Source organism: Gymnodraco acuticeps, unplaced genomic scaffold (assembly GCF_902827175.1).
Source record: "Gymnodraco acuticeps unplaced genomic scaffold, fGymAcu1.1, whole genome shotgun sequence".
NCBI classification, from domain to species: Eukaryota; Metazoa; Chordata; class Actinopteri; order Perciformes; family Bathydraconidae; genus Gymnodraco; species Gymnodraco acuticeps.
The window spans coordinates 520,130-537,624 of record NW_022990217.1 but is presented as its reverse complement, the minus strand read 5'-3'; the positions used below and the strand labels follow the sequence as shown (position 1 = coordinate 537,624).

At 38.0% G+C, this 17,495-nt stretch overlaps 1 protein-coding gene across 4 annotated transcripts in view; it reads right to left on the bottom strand.

The window, feature by feature from the left end:
* Positions 1-6,078: 6,078 nt before the first annotated feature.
* Positions 6,079-17,495, bottom strand: part of LOC117547755 (up-regulator of cell proliferation-like) — a 29,778-nt gene continuing 18,361 nt past the window's right edge. For 2 of the 4 annotated variants that reach the window (XM_034218567.1, XM_034218570.1), the window contains 2 exons: positions 15,251-15,319; positions 6,079-12,847 (listed from right to left, as the gene is read on the bottom strand). In XM_034218567.1, the coding sequence (XP_034074458.1) occupies positions 8,154-12,847; positions 15,251-15,281 (4,725 nt within the window). In that variant the 5' untranslated portion in view covers positions 15,282-15,319 and the 3' untranslated portion in view covers positions 6,079-8,153. Of the gene's footprint in view, positions 12,848-15,250; positions 16,165-17,495 lie in introns of those variants that run through there. The other 2 variants (XM_034218568.1, XM_034218571.1) reach the window with 2 other exon arrangements.

The following is a 17,495-nucleotide window of genomic DNA, read 5'->3' as shown; positions in this document are numbered from 1 at the left end:
TTATACACATGCAAGTTCCTAGGCTATTACTCACACCGGAGGATCAGTTCCGACTATACCGTCACTTGGTTCTAGGTTACTCTTTCTGGATTCAGCTAGTACATGCGGATACCTCAATTTAAGAGTGTTATGTACCGAGCTTCGAGCTATTTCAACAGCATAGGTACCTTTAGACCTATGTTTATCTTTATTAAATCTCCTATTAACTCTTCCCCACGTTATGTTTTAACGCAAAAGTTCAAAACCGCAGCTCTTTGTCAAGTCCTACCTATAAGTTTCAAAGTAATTGGACAGGTACTGAGCAGTGCTCCTACGGCTGACTTCACTAATAGCCACCAAACCTGTATTTAAAAAGACCACAGGGGCTTCTCAATTTGGCTAGGGGAAGAAGAACCTACTTTAGCTTCTTTAACAGACAGCAATATCCGACATAATATAACCCTCAGTCCGGTGCAATAGTATCAACTTAAATTACTACACTTTTAGGTTTAATTATATATTCTAGGATTTTGGGTAGGTATTTTAACAAGACTTTCAGCCTGTATTTCGCTGATTTGTACTCATCGACTTTTTTCACTAGGTCGTTTTGGTTCTTGTATTTTGACTCTGTAAAAGTATTACTTTTCACAGAGCCCCACGTTGGGCGCCATGTTTAGAGTCGGTGAGGTCCTGATAATTTATTCCGGTAAATTACTCTGACCTACTAATCGACCTGACCGAAGTTATTGAGTCTATGTAAGTTTACTGCTTGGCTCAGATCCACCAACGTCAGCAAGATCTCACCTCTATTAACCCCCCGAAGAACCAGGTTCAATTAACTGCTGTTTCAATTCAGACAACTCTTTTTTAATCTGTTTAAGGGATCCCGAAGGATTTTGATATCAGTAAATGGAGTGTGCTCCTACCTAAGTGTGAGTGGCAGGGTGCAGTCTTACCTTTTAAGCAGGAGAGGAGAGCACAGGTGTCTTTTAAGTTATCCAGTCCAAAAGGTGGGATCAGTTTATTTGAAGAAAAATAGGTCCAAACTAATACAGGGTGTTTACCTTCTCTCTTTACAACATTATAATCATACTAAAAAAATGGTGCTGTGATCATGTTCAAATATGAAACTTGAATTCACAGTCTTACATTTATTACCAAAATGTTTAATTTCAACTGCCCAATTCAGTTGTGACATTTTAAAATTCACCCGATAGAATTTAGAGGTATTTCCTCATAAAAAGACCGGTGACAATAAAAGCGCATTCAACTTTTCATTCACCAAATCAATTCACATCAGTTTCATACCTTTTTTTCGACACAGACGGCGGGTATAACATTCAAAAACCCGTTCCTATCTGCATTAATTCGGAGGAAGGTCCTCACAGGTGGTGGTTCTAATATTCATACACTTTTTCCGACACAGACGGCGGAATAACATTCAAAAACCCATTCCTGTCCGCATTAATTCGGAGGAAGGTCCTCACAGGTTGCGGTTCTAATATTCATACACTTTTTCCGACACAGACGGCGGGAATAACACTCAAAAACCCATTCCTGTCCGCATTAATTCGGAGGAAGGTCCTCACAGGTGGCGGTTCTAATATTCACAAACACATCTCTCATCAAATCATTCCACTCAGCCAACAACCAAGAAATTTGAGAGATATTTACCAAGTGTGAGAGGACCTTACCGAGAGCTATTAACCCAGCTCTGAAGGACAAAGCCTACCGGGAGAGAGTTTACCAGGGGAAACCCCCCTCTCTCTCGCGCTCTCTCAAAAAAACAGTCTCTTTATGCTCAAAAAACCGGATCGAAACCCCAAAAAACAAACACCTCCTCTATTCCCAACCAACATCTTCTATTGGCTATGGCCTAAGACACACCTTCCCATGTTTGTGTAGAAAACAGGACATGAACAGACATATTCTATGGCTATGACATAACCAACTTTTTGAGGCCTCAATGTATTTCTTCTTCAGTCAGGAGCCCCCCTCCCTGTGAACTGCTGTCAGAGGAGAGGGAAAAAAACGGCCTACTCTCTTATCAGAGACACCCATAACTCTTATAGGCCTTACACTCAACTTAACAAACCACTTGGTTTTGTTTATACTGTAACTATAGAAAAACCTAAAATATGAAGCATTTTCATTGTGGGTTATACAAGAATATAATTGATTATATTTGATTATAACTAACTTTCGTTTTAAGTATTAAACATACTATGAAAACTCTCAACAACGGTTATGATAAAACTGATTTATTTCAGTTGTGATAAGGAATACAAATGCTCAGCTGAGGTCTCTGGAGATCAGTGTTCCACAGGCCGCGAGCAGTTTCCACTCCAAGCAGTTAACTGTCTAACATTTTCCTTCCAGAGCCCCGGAAACTGGCCAAACACATTTCATATACTTAGTACAGAATAAAGGTGTCATATTATGATTGGATGTGTATTTATGAGTGAGGTACTGTCGATTGTTGATTGGAGTACAGGCGAGCCCACGCCTCTTGGCTTCACCCAGGTCCAGTCTTCTTCCCAAGGTCATCCAGGCCCTACACTACACTGACTGTCTGTTTCTCCTGTCAAGTGCTAAGCTCTGAACTGCTTGTGATTGGCACGGTGCCCTCTCCTGAACCTCAGCGAATAAATATATTACAAGTAGCAGAAATGCAGTTCCTTCCTTATGTTGTGCTCACCAATAACACTGTCATAAAGCTCACTTCTATTCATAGTTTAAGACCTTCTGGTAGCACATTATTCATAAACCTTTCTTTATTTGTCTTTATTTGTCATACGAACATAGCTACAGAGTAGTTAAGCCTGTGACCTAAGATTTTCATCAACATAACTACTCTGTAGCTATGTTTGTATGACAAATAAAGAACCTTGAATCTTGAAGCAATAATGTTCTTCAGAGCTCTAAATATGTCACGCTGCACAGGGGAGCTACATGGTGAGAAATGGACAGTTTTAGGCAATCAAGGCAAGGCAAGGCAAGGCAAGTTTATTTATATAGCACTTTTCAACACAAGGCAATTCAAAGTGCTTTACAAAAAATGAAAGAGATTAAGAAAATGGCATTTAAAATCAGTCATTAAAAAGAAAAGCTAATAAAATAAACATTTAAAGAAAAAGTACATGGATAAAAGTTACAGTGCAGTCTAAGATATGAATAGTTCAATTAAAAGCAGCGACAAAAAGAAAAGTCTTCAGCCTGGATTTGAAAGTAGTCAGAGTTGCAGCGGACCTGCAGGTTTCTGGGAGTTTGTTCCAGATATTTGGAGCATAATAACTGAACGCTGCTTTACCATGTTTAGTTCTGACTCTGGGGACAGAAAGCTAACCAGTCCCTGAAGACCTGAGAGATCTGGATGGTTCATAATTTAGCAGGAGGTCAGAAATGTATTTTGGGCCTAAACCATTCAGTGCTTTATAAACCAGCAGCAGTATTTTGAAATCTATTCTTTGACACACAGGAAGCCAGTGTAAAGACTTCAGAACAGGAGTGATGTGATCCACTTTCTTAGTGTTAGTGAGGACTCGAGCAGCAGCGTTCTGAATCAGCTGCAGCTTCCTAATAGATTTTTTAGTGAGACCTGTGAAGACACCATTGCAGTAGTCGAGTCTACTGAAGATAAAAGCACGGACAAGTTTTTCCAAATCCTGCTGTGACATTAGTCTTTTAATCCTAGATATATTCTTTAGGTGATAGTAGGCTGATTTAGTAACAGTTTTAATGTGACTGTTGAAACTCAGGTCATAGTCCATGACTACACCTAGATTTCTGGCTTTATCTGTTGTTTTGAACATTGCAGACTGAAGCTCAGCGCTAACTGAGTTTTAGTAATAATGTTGCCTATACCACACAAATAAGTGAGCATCTGAGAGGTCAGAGGATAACATTTGCATCAGATGATTTTATTACATTGAAGAGTTAATGGATCATTTATCCAAAGCCTCAAATACTCCAGGAATCTTTCAATTCATGTTTGGGGAGCAACATTGCATCTTCTGTTCCTCTCGACACTCACTGAGTGGGCTATTAGCTAATACACACCATTTCACTTGTTCATAGTTACAGTACTTCCTCTATCTCTCTAAACAGTGATGACAACGTTTCACTAAACCCGGGCTCCTCCTGCTGTGAGGAAAATATAAAAACAGCCCTCTTCTTCCTCCAAATCTACATTACACTCTGCAAGTGTTGTGTGTGTGTGTTTACTGAGGATTAGCAACTGTGTTCTGCTGGTTTTACTCATCATTTAATTACAGAGGAAGTATAGAGGAGATGTCACTAAATGGCTTCTATGCTGTTAGACTGAATGTCATTGAATTAAAAACGTCATAAAGTATATTAACCTCTGCTAGACATCGTGGAAAATGGTTAAATCGTGACTTTCGTAAAGTCAAATCCCGGCTTTTGAGGTACTTGCAGTGACACAGCTGATGTATATCCGGTATCAAGCTGTTTAAATATTCATATTCCCTATAAGTTTCAATAATGGAAATTCCCTCATCTCTCCCTTGTTGAAATGTTTTCCCTTTATTTATATATTTAACTAATGAATCCCCTTTACACTGTGTTTTTGTTTGATTGTCCTGTTTGTGTGATTTCACACCTGTTATTAGATATTGTTATATTATATGATGATTTACAGAACTATAATAATTATTGGGGCTAGCAACGTTAGCGCTATAACGATAAATCTGAAACCTCTACGCGTTTAAATAAAATGTGTATGTGTTTGTTATATTTGACTTGTTTTGTGAAGTACGTGTGCTCTGCTCCTGTATTTAAATGGCCGTTGTCTGGAAAGCATCTGGTGCTGCTGACCTTCATTCATCGTGGACTTCATGAGCCTTTAGTGCCCTCTTGTGGCCTTTCCCCCAAATATAAGTGAGTGTTGTTTTTGTGCAGACTTTATTTCCTATACAGTATTTGGTAGGCCTACAGCCTGTAGTTACGGCTTCATCAAATCATTTTCATTAGTTTATGAGGACTTAAAGTAGTATTTGCTGAAAAGAAAAGAGCAAATCTGACACTACTGTTATGTTTGGGTAGTTTGTGATTTCTTGCTCCCTCAAGTGGCAGAAAGCAGAATTTCACATTAATGTAACTGCTTTTTTCTCACATTTCCTCTTCAATGCTGCACTGTGTCATGTGCCTTCACACAGTGGTTGAATATAACTAAGTACCTTTATTAAAGTTCCCTACTGAAGTAATATTTGACATAATTTTCCTTTATACTTAAACTCTGTAATTTGTACTTAACTGCATATATTTAACACTCAGGTACTAGTTACTTTTTACATATATAAACACATGAAATACTATATGATAAGATGCAGTATGTTACAAATTATAAACCCAGTATTTTTGAAAGTATCTATAATTGGCTCCACATTGACAAACTACAACTTTTAAGTGCTAGGAATTTGTAATGATAAAAAACAGGATACTATAATAACCATAATAATATAATGTTGTGGAAAGAGCCATTCTGCATAACATGCACTTTTTATTTTTCTGATAATAGTTTTAAAATGTATAATCTGTTCTGGTATTGGCCATTGTGCAGAGTGAGTCATTTTACTTTTTGTACTTCAAGTATATTTGGAAGCAATCATTTTGTACTTTTACATACGCAACATTTTGAATTCAGGACTTTTACTGAAAACCATAGTATTTCCACTTTTACTGAAGTTAAGAGTCTGAATACTTATTCTCACACTAGATTCACAGGTCACCTTGTTCAGATTGTATGAATACATTATATAACATGTATACATGCAAATAGTTTTGTTAAAATACTTGGTTCAACAGAAACAATATAGACAAAACCTTTTCTAACTAACGTATTTAATACTTCCTAAATGACCAGAAACAGATTTCAATTAGTTTGTGGTAATTATAATAATTGAACTGCTGTTTTTAAATGTCATTTTGTAATGCATGGTACCATAAAATACATTTAGTGTCCTGCATGTTGTTCTGGTGGAGGCAGAATACTCAGTTAAATCTGAAAATCTGGATGAAAAAACACAGAAAAACACAGATAGATTATTTTCACTTGAGAAAAGGAAACTGACGACTGACTTTGATCAGAATCATTTTATTGTTATATTTGCTTCAACAATTTTTTTTTCATAGGATCTGACAACATATCATTTTTGTTGGTTTCCATTATGCACACAACTTTATGTTTGTCAACCTGAATACAAGTAACAACAAAAAAAAGGATATAAATGTGAAACTATATACGATATATTTTTCAACTTTCTTTTCTGGATCAACTTTTAATATATCTGAAAATATCAATACCATGATCAACAGTATTCTCTGCTGTTGGCTTGTTTAGATTACTGACTTAACTTCAAGTAAACAAAACAGTAGAGCATATTAAAGAATAATGAGTACATGTTAGAAAACATCTGTTTCTCATGGTCTCTGTACTTTAAGCTCTAAGGATGCAATAAGTGTTGAAAATAAGAAGAATATTAATAGTAAGTAAAACACGATTTAATCACATGGTCTTTGTACGACACAGACCCTCAACATCACAGTGTGCACACAGCATAATGTTCTTTAAGCTAATTATTTGAAAATAATAAAACAAATGGAATATTTAAAAGTAAAACATATAAATGAAAAGATAACGATGTCTTGCATGAAACTATAACAGTACACATATTGAAGAATAGTGATGCCATTAGATAACATCTGTTTCTCATGGCCTTTGTGCATTAAGCAAAGTTGTATAATAAAACAAAACATGTAAATAGTTGAGTAAGTAATAATAAGTAGTACAAATAAAAGTAGATAAAACATGATCTCATCACTAGTCTTTGCCTACATCATCATGTTGTGCACACGGCGTTGAGAGTTTTTCAAAAATATTACAAAAAAACATTAAAATATATAAATGATAAAAATGTCTTGCATGAAACTATAACAGTAAACATATTGAAGACATATGAGACAACATCTGTTTCTCTGTTCTTGTATTTTAACATCATCAACAACATCAGCTTCTTTATATTTGTGCACTAGTCTTTATGAAAAGAGCTGCAATCATCAAATAATAAAACTCGTGTAATCTGAGCAATCAGTCCTTCTTTCTGACTTGTTCATCACATCATTATCCGTTAAAAGAATGAAAATCAAAAGTTCCTCATCAACAAGATGTGAAGGATGCCACAGTATTTGCACATGAAGCAAAACGTCATCAACATGCACTTACAGTACTTCAACTGAGGCTGGCTTATGTACTCTCCAAGAACACTTCAACGTTTATATTTACAATAAATGTTGAATAATAAAATGAAAAATGAAAAACTGTGGAGAAAGTAATACTAAGTAGTAAAAACAAACACAAACATGATCTCATCACATGGTCTTTAGACATCATTGCATGAACACAAGGAATGAATAAAACAAGAAAACAATTTCATTTGTATCGTTATGTATTATTCTCAGACTGGTATGAAATACATTTTTCCTCCTGGTTGTTATCTGCAAAACTTGTTACTTAAAAGCTCAAATGTGAAGCAACACATGAGTCATGTGGAAATTTACATCACAAAACATCTCTTTGTCTCCAACACGGTCTTTGTAGTAAAGCATCTTCATCATTGACATCTCTTTGTTGTGCACTCCAGTTATAACGCACTACGTTTAACAGTTTACTGAAAATAAATGTAGCAGTCAAAAAACTAAAATGACAAAAACAAAATAACATGATGTCTTTCTTCAGGTGGACTATGACGTACATCATTTTCAGAATCATTGTTGTTACGCCAGTCATTACACCCAGAGGAAAACAACATCTTGAAAATAGAAGAAAAAAAAAACAATAAAGATTTAAAGAATTGTTCCTCTTTTTTGTTAGCATTATCATCAGCATACCAATCATTGTCCATGAGGTCTTATTGAAGATTGATGAAGGAAAACAAAACATTTGTAATGTTAAAAAGAACACGCCACACATAACTATCTTTTGAACTTCTCTGCAACTTCTTAAAATCAACAGTTGTCAATAATAGTGATCGTCAAACCCCAGGATGCCACTAAAGATCACGGTGCAGTCAACTTTATCACAACAGTGTTCATCTGTTCTGTGTTTTTGCCCTGGCGTGTTCAGTTCCTGTTTCCTTCTGGTTGTCTCTCTCTTGTTAAAGAGATTTTGCAGGTTTGTCTTTAATGTTGAAGGCTTCCTTCAAGCCTTTCAGTGCTTGTTCCTTTGTAATTTTCCTCCATGCTTCTGGAACATCAGCTGGCTTGGCGTTATATTCTTGGGCAAATCTCTCATTGTATTTAACCAGGACATACTTCCAGTAGTCAGATGCCTCCCTGGTGTAGTCTGGAGGAATGAGCCAGTCTGAGTAGATCGTGCTGTAGTCCTTGTAAGGATGATACTCTCCATTAGTGTCTGCACATCTGAATTTACGCTCACTGTGAACATCAGTTGTGCACAGTGTTTCCACTAGCTTCTCAGAGTCTTCATAGCTGTATCTACCGAGACCTTGTGGCCGATGAACAGCTGCATGATGTTTCTTATGTTTTTTACCTCCGGCTTCACAAGGAACTTTACAAAATGGACATTGTTGTCCACAACCACACACCCGATTGAAAAGCTCATCCTCTGGTTTGGTTGGAAGTTTGTTCACAGTCTCTGTGATGTCTTCAGATGTTGAGAACTCCTCCTGCAGCTGTTCATTCATTTTACTCAATGATTTGACGAGGCTCTCTTTAAATGGATGGCATGTGCTTTGGATTTGAAACAGGGCGGTTTTTTGAGCCTCTTCTGAAAGAGAGACATCTTTGGTCAAAAATGTGCGCATGTTTTTGATGAGCTCTGTGATGCTTTCCTTGTTATCTGGCAGCAGGACACCATCCTCTCCTTTTGAGGCCCTTTCAGTTGCATCTGTTATTTTGTTAACTATGACTTTCAGATTCTCACTTTTCAGTTTGCATAAAGCTTTATCCTCTGACATTTCTTGCAAGATGTGCTGAAATATCAAATCCTTTACATATATTTCATATTTACAAATGAACTTGACAAAACTCTGAAAGTCTTCCTTTTGCAGCAACTCTTTCTGAATGTTGTACTGTAAAAAGTTTCGTGAACTGTACTCTGCTGAATGGCGGCCTGCCAAAACTTGATCCACAATGTTAGTTCCCAGATGTCTACTGATGTACTCTTCCACAGCAGGTTTGATACAAAGTCTGACAAAATCATCTGCTTTGCGTTGGCAATCATCTCTCTTTTTGTATAGATCGATAAAATCCAACAAGTACTGTGGCCTGTACTTCTCCAGCTGAATTCTGGGATCCCTTGCTGACAAGAAATGTTTGTGCATTTGAAGGAACTCTCTTGAGGCAATGCCACAAATGTGAAGTTTCAGGTCAATCTCAAACTTGGGCTGGAAAGTGTTTCCTGTAAGGGATTCATCTACCTTTTCCAAAAGATCCTTTGTAAAAGAGTCATGGTAGTCTGCGTCGGTTTTTGCAATACCACGTACAGACCGTCTGCAAGACTCAATGGCAGTGTCTGCAAAACTTTGCAACTCTCTTTTTTTTTCTTCTTTTTGCCAGACTGCCATACCTTTCCAACCTACTTTTACATGTTCAGATTTGATCATCAATTGATTCTTTCCTATGTCCTTTAGGTCTGTAATGTTCTGTAATTCCTCATTGAAGTTACGATTTGAGAAATGTATCCTCAACTGTTCAAGGATTTTATCAGATATGTTTAGTTCTTTCAGGCCAGACACGTTTGCTGTGACTTTTGTCCACATCTGTTGAAAGTCACGTTTCAACTGTTCATCAGAAAGTCTGCGGTGTTCGCGATCACTCAAGAGTTTCATTACTTCTTTTTCAATCATTTCTCTGTGTTTGCTCTGAATGTCCTGAGCCTCTTTTGAACTTTTTTTTTCGTGAAGCGCAAAATCCAATGCATTGTTTACCGAATGTTGGAATTCGTCTTTAAGACTTCTGATACGGTTGATAAAGTCAATTTTGTATTTCTCTATCAGACTCACGTGTATGTCTTTCCTTTTGTAGTAGTCATCAAGTTTATTCTCCATTTCTTTTTGTTCTTCTATTTTCTGCAACAACTGTGATTTTTTTGAGGCAACCAATATCTTCAAAGTTTCCACATGAGTTTCATTGTCAGAATTTAAGATCTCTAACTTTGCCCCATCCTGCCAAAAGATCAAGTCTTTTTTGAACTCCCATTCCCATTCATTGAACTCCTTGCAAAGGTTGTCATAAGCCTGAGCCACGAGAGTGTTTCTGAAACTGAAGATGAAGTTCTCATATTTGACTGCTTTCCAGAGACTTCTTACCCATTCTAGAAACTGTGGAATCCGTGAAACATCACCGGTTTTGTCTTTTTTCACTGTCTCCAAGAGGTTTTTCTTGAAATCTGCTACAGCTTCGCTGTAACCTGTGTTCACTGATGCCATCGGTGGAGTCCCATGCCAGAGTCCGGGGATGTTCCAGTTGTTTTTTGCAATATCATAGTCCAGCACATCTGTGAATCTCTTTATAGAGGGATGCTTTTCCATTTCAGCAGCAATTTCTGTCATTTCATTGAGTTGGTCCAAGAGATGCTGTCTCTCCGTCAAGGTCCTTTCATGAGCGGAGACTCCAGCAACATTCTGGTGAACAAAATGACAAATTGGCCTTCTACCAATTTCCTTCATTCTCAGGAATGCATGGATTGCAATTTGCAGCACGTCTTTCATTTCTGTGGAGTTCTCTGAAGCAACATTGATAATTGTCACATCACTTAAACCAATGACAAAGGTTGCCAGCTGGTTGTCATGCTCATAACTGTCTTCTAGTTGTGCCAACTGAGGAGCCTTGAGGCCCTCTGTGTCAATGAGAACTATGAAGTCACAGTTCAGCTGGTGTTGCATATCATCACTTACTCTGAGGAAGAGCATATACGCTCCTCTTGTGCATCTGCCACTGCTGACTGCAAACTGCACACCGAACATGGTGTTGAGGAGTGTTGACTTCCCGGTGCTCTGAACACCCAACACGGTCAGTACCAACAGTCTGCTCTTCTCTCCAACCTTCCTGTGTAGCTCCATTAGTACATCTGTCACCCATTTCTCTGGGATGTTGGAAGCATCTCCATCCAAGAGCTCTAAAGGATATCCATCCAACAGCAGTTCAGCTGCCAAACCAGGGAGACGATGTACTTCATCAGCAGAGTTTTGAGAGGAAAACTCATAGATCAGTCCCATCTCTCTCATGTAATGCTCTAACCCTAAAGAGCTTTCCAGCATCTCCTGATCCAGCTTCTTAATCTCTTTCACATCTTTGTTCTCTTCGTTGATTTTGTCTTTCCACTGATGGCGGAGTGAAGATAGCTGATCCCGGGAATGTGCATCCAGTTTGAGTTTCATCCACTTAAGGAAAAAATCTCTGCTCTTGCTGTCATTTTCATTTTTAGGTAACTGTTTAATGAAAGTCTCCATATCATCTGATAGTTTCTGTTTTCCAAGCCTCTCCTTGATTTGTTGTTGTTCTCTCTGTAGCTGAGATTTATATTCTTCAGGTGCTAGATTACCATTACCATGTGTTTTCAAGCTACATTCCTTTTTCTCTAACTGCGATAACCTTTTCCAGTCAGCGCCTTGCAGAGGAAGCTGTTTTCTCTTGTAATCTGGTATCTTCTGCGCCCTAATTCCTTTGACAAGCTTTTCAGCGGTTTTCTTTTGGTCATCACTTGTGTATTCGTCCACAGACAGACCAAAATCAACAGCTTTCTGAACCATATTTTCAATGCTCATTGGTAGTGTTTCAACTGTTATCTTGTTAATGGCGGCAGAAAGTTTCTCTGAAAACTCCACAACATTTACTCTTGGGTCTTTAACTTTCACACTGCTGTTTGGCAAACCTAATTCTTTCACTGTTTTCCTGACAGACTCCATGTCCTCTTTTGAACTTCCATCCTTGCGGTTAACAACCAAGAACAGTTTGGATTTCACATCTTGAAGAGAAGTCAGAATCTCATGCTCCTCTTTTTCAATTGTGTCCAGGAAAACAAAGGTAGCAGTTGACACTTGAAACAGAAAAGTGAACTGAGCAAGTGACTCAGAAATGTTTCCTCTCAGATTGGCGAAGGCAATTGGGTCTGGAAATACATCAGGATGTTCTCTGCCTCTGGGAAGGTACCAGCACACCTCAGCCAAGCCATTGGCAATGTGTCTTTCAATTGCTCCTCCTTTCATGTCTCTGTGTATGAAGTAATTGTGATTCTGCTGGCCAAGGCTGAGAACTTGATTCAAAATCTGGGTCTTGGACAAACTACAATTATGGAGCCTCACAAAGGAAAAGAATGGTATCTTTGCTTGGACAATGTGGTTTTCAACAAAGCCTCTTGATTCAGACAGGTGGGGACACCACTCTTTGACAATGTCCCTCAGAGCCCAAAGCATCAGGGTACTCTGACTGTTATTGACATGGGGCATCAGCAGTGGGACAGAAAACTGGCACATTGACATCTTGAGGGCCATTTCCTGTTGCAAGAAGCTGTCAGCACAAAGGAAGAGTGCTGTTACGAGGTCGAGAGGGTTAACCCTATCGTCTGCAGATTCATCAGCAGTGAAAGGATCACGATCAAAGGGATCACTGCTTTCTTCCTCATCATCACTGTTTGATCCTTGTGTACAGCCCCTGCATTCTGCATTGAGTTTAAATAGTTTACTGAGAAAGCACCAAGGTATTTTCTGTACTGATGAGGCAGCTTCTTCATTTATGCTGTTTTTGTTGATCTCCAATAGAGACCGAAGAGTGAGCTTGTTGGGATAAAATATCTCCAGTCCCAGTTTGGAGAGAAAGGTGATTAGGACTGTTAAAGAGAAAGAGAAGGTCATATTTAGATATTAGGCAGCCCTTAATGGATTATATATGGATGTTTCCTCGAGGTCTGACGTGCTGAAGGCATTTCCTTTCTCAATTCAATTCAATTCAAAACCTTTATTTATCCAGGTAAAATCCCATTGAGATCAATGATCTCTTTTTCAAGGGAGACCTGCAGCAGTAGGTTCCACAAGAAGACATCAAAACATAAACAACAGAACAACAAAAGGACATCATACAGCAAAATGTACAGGGATTACAATTTACATATCTAACCACATGTACAGATACCAACAGCATCTGATTGAGTAGCATCCAACCGAGCTTTAAAAACATGTAGTGGTACTAGCTTGGTAATTTTCCATTCTTTTTGCAGACTGTTCCATGTTAGTGGAGCTGCACATCTAAAAGCTTTCTTCCCTAAGACAGTCCTAGCACTTGGCACATTTAATAAAACCACAGCATGCGATCTCAGGCAATAAGTACTTTCAATTCGCCGAGAGATCAGGGAGCAGATATAAGATGGTAGTTTATCCAACATGGCTTTGTAAATGAAAAAGTACCAGTGACTGAGCCTCCGTACAGTAAGTGATGGCAAAACCGCCTTGGTATACAGGGTACAGTGATGCGTAAGTGCTTTACAATTTGTCAAAAATCTCAGTGCACTGTGATACGCAGCATCTAACTTGCTCAGGTAATTGGCAGGTGCATTCATATATAACAAATCACCATAGTCCAGCACAGGTAAAAAGGTCACAGTGACTAGCCTTTTCCTGGCCTCAAGCGAGAAACAGGACTTGTTTCTAAAAAAGAAACCTAGCCTAACCCTCAGCTTTTTAAGCAGGTTATTGACATTAAGTTTAAAAGTGAGACAGTCATCAAGCCAGATACCCAAGTATTTGTAACAGGTAACCACTTCAAGTTGTATTCCTTGCGTAGTTACAATATCCAAAGCAGTCTCTGGTGTATTTTTAGCTTTAGCTTTAGAAAAGAGCATTACCTTGGTTTTATCCACATTTAAAAGAAGCTTAAGCTCAGAGAGCTGAGCCTGAATAATGTTAAAAACAGCCTGTAATTTAACAACAGCCTCGTTAATCGAGGGACCTGCACAGTACATCACGGTATCGTCCGCATAAAAATGTAAGGTTGCTCCTTCGACATTTTCACCTAAACTATTAATATAGATAGAGAATAATAGCGGACCTAAAACTGAACCTTGTGGTACACCATTAGTGATGTTTAACCACTCAGAAGACAACCCATCAAAGTGAACACATTGGGATCTTTCAGAGAGGTAGTTTACAAACCACCCACTGCATGGCTGGATATACCAATACTGACCAGCCTCTGCTTCAAAATGCGATGATCGACGGTATCAAAAGCTTTGGATAGGTCAACAAATAGAGCTGCACAACTCTGCTTATTATCTAAAATACTCGTAATATCATTTACCACTTTCATTGTGGCAGTGATGGTGCTGTGTTGCTTTCTGAAGCCTGACTGATGTTTAGACAGGATGTCATTGTTACATAAAAACTCCTTTACCTGTTCACTCACTAGGCGTTCAAGAACCTTGGCCAGAACTGACAATTTAGAGATGGGTCTATAATTGTTTAATAAGGTGGCCTCCCCTCCTTTTAGTAGTGGCAGGACATAAGCTGACTTCCATACTTTTGGGATTTTGTTCGTGCTGAGGGAGAGGTTAAAAAGAGTAGTAAGAGGTGGAGCAATAAAATCTGCAGCTATCTTTAAAAAGAAAGGTTCTACGTTGTCCGGACCAGCCGGCTTTTTAGGATCTAGCTTGGTTAAGACTTCACGAACAACATCAACAGTAAAAGGAGTAAAACTGAAGGGGTTTTCCAGACCACATTGTTCTGAGTCACAGACTGTGGTGTTCACAGAAGCAGAATTAGAAACAGAATGAAACAGAGAGCCACAGGACACAAAATGCTCATTAAAACAATTTAGTATGGTGGTCCTATCCGATATAGTGCCAGATACTGTGGTAAGGCACGGAGGTAGCTCATTACGGATATCACCGGTGGATATCGATTTTATGATTCAACAGTAAAATTTACTGGCGTTCATTTAACATAAAGCCTTTTTTTCATTATTTTAAAAGTGTGGATTATTGTACATCCATGTTTGCAAGCTTGCAGAATTGTTTATTTTGTTGGATTACACTGGATTGCACATCTCCAAGATCTGTGAATCATTTGAATCTCTGTGATTTTGTAGTTTCACAATTCTAAGAGATCAAAGATGTATTTAGTTATTTATGTGGTCATTTTTACACTTTATATACATCTTAATACATCCTTTAACAATTTCATGTGTACTTCTATATACAGTACGTCAGTAAACATCAAAGTTGAGTGAATGGGGGAATTACCTGCATGTTCTTCACCTGTGTTTGTAGACATGGTCTGACTTTTCCTTCAACTCTCCTGTGCTTGGAAACCTAAAAAAGGTACAACAAATAAAGCTTATTTTTTCATTTTGAGTAGCCTACTTTTATTTTCAAAGACGTAACACATTGTGTTATTGCTTATTCATTGCAGATCAGTTGCAATTATAAAGAACAAACTACTGTTTGAATGAAGCAAAACCAATGTCCTTATTTAAAACCGCTGCGCTAACTGCCAATATTTGTCACAAGTTTGCTTAGAGAAATATTATTAATATGTATAATGTGACCAAAGAGGTGTGTCCTACTGTCTAGTGTAGCAATACAATTCTGATTTAGTCCGATTGAAGCATATCAATTAAAAAGTGTTTGCAGTAGCTATACGGTAAACACTGATGATATAACATTTAGTATTGCTACTTTTACTCAAGTACAAAAAGTACTTCTTTACAACACTGATAATGTCTCAGTGTATCGGCAATCAAGCTTTTGTTGGTCAAAGATCTTACAATGTTTATTTTCTAAGAACCACAAATGTGAATGCGTTCCATTGTCTGGCAGTGGAGCTTTTATCTATACATCGAGGTGTTAAAACCCCAACTCCCTGCTCAAAAACAACAGTCAGAAAGCACAATTTGGTTCCCTGTGTGCACAAAGTGTAAGCAGAGTTCAACAGTTCACCAAGTTCAAAGTTTCAATAGTCAATTAAATAATTAACTTAAACAAACAAAACATCTTAAAGGGGCAGCTGTCAGTGAAGTTTATCACAGTCATTAACCTGTTAAGCCTGGATGCCCCCGTCCGCCAGTGGCAAACCATCAGGGCCTTCAAGGTATTCAGAGAATACCCTGGAACACTCAGATAAAACAAACAAAAAATTGATTTAATTATATAAATAAAATGTATATAAAATGAATGAATGAGAATCGTATCTGTGTTGTTGATCAGTAATATTACAGTGTTACGTTGATTTGTTTGTCCTTCTCGGACCATGCACTACGCATTTCAGTGGGTTTGTGTTAGAAGAGAAAGCAACCAATCAGATCTTGTTCTGGGTCTCTGGGTAGAATATCCTTCAACCAAGGTATTCTACATCCTTGATCGAATGCCCTGGCCGTTGCACTGAATGAGAGCGTACGTTTGGACTGACAGTTTGATCAACCAATCATATATTGATTTGTAGCCAATGGGCGCATCATTTCAGAGTTTCCCTCGGTTCCAGGGTATTCTAGAAGGCCCGCTAGTTAACTGGAGAGAGACAGAGGATCTAGATGAATGCGACGAAGCAATTCATGCCGTTTTATTGTTTTTAACGTTGAAATGACAAGTGCAACAGGTGAAGATGAAGTTGTTGCAGACTTGTTGTGAGTACCCTTTTCAAGACGACAGTTCAGTGAAAAGACGGACATTATAACCGTGTGTGTCTACAGAAGGTCCAGTTGCGATAGATACGGTTCGCCACTGCCGCCCGCATACTTCTGCACAATCAAGATATCAGATTAAAGCTGAGATTCCACCAATTCTAGAAGTATTAGTATCATCACTGTGCGATCAAAACTCGCAGTAGGAGAAGCAAACCCAGACATCACACGACATAGCTTTACGGCGCAAAAACGGCAAATAGTCTTACCTTTGCTGTTTTTCTGATCAAAAGTTGTGTTCAATGGCATTAAAACAATAAAAACGCTGCTGAAGGTTAATCCATAGGTTAATCCAATGTGTCTGTGTCACCTTGAAATTATTACTGATAATCCATCGTCATATTGATGGCAAAAACTGAGTTTTCATATATAGCTGCTATGATAGCTAGTGTATGACAGCTTCCGGTTTTTGGTATTCTGGCTGCGCATCACTCTATTCACCAATGGGTAATTTTTAGATGGATTTTAGGAACTTCACCTCGATTCTATTGGCTCTAACGATTAAAAAGAGGTGTCAATCATCAAAATCGACCGATGGGTTCCAGAGATATGGAAAATACACCCAAATGACCCCAGACATGAGTTTTTTTTTCTAAATCTCTCTATAAAGATAAAATGTCATTGTTTTGCATCAATCTTGATACAGGGTACTTATTATATGTTATATAAATGTTTACTATGTTCAATTTGAATTTACTCTAAAATAAAAAAATATATATATTGATTCTGACTTTTCTACATCCAACTCACAGGTTTATTATTGCTTTGAGAAAAACGATTATTAATTTACCCCTTTTAGAAGAAAATAT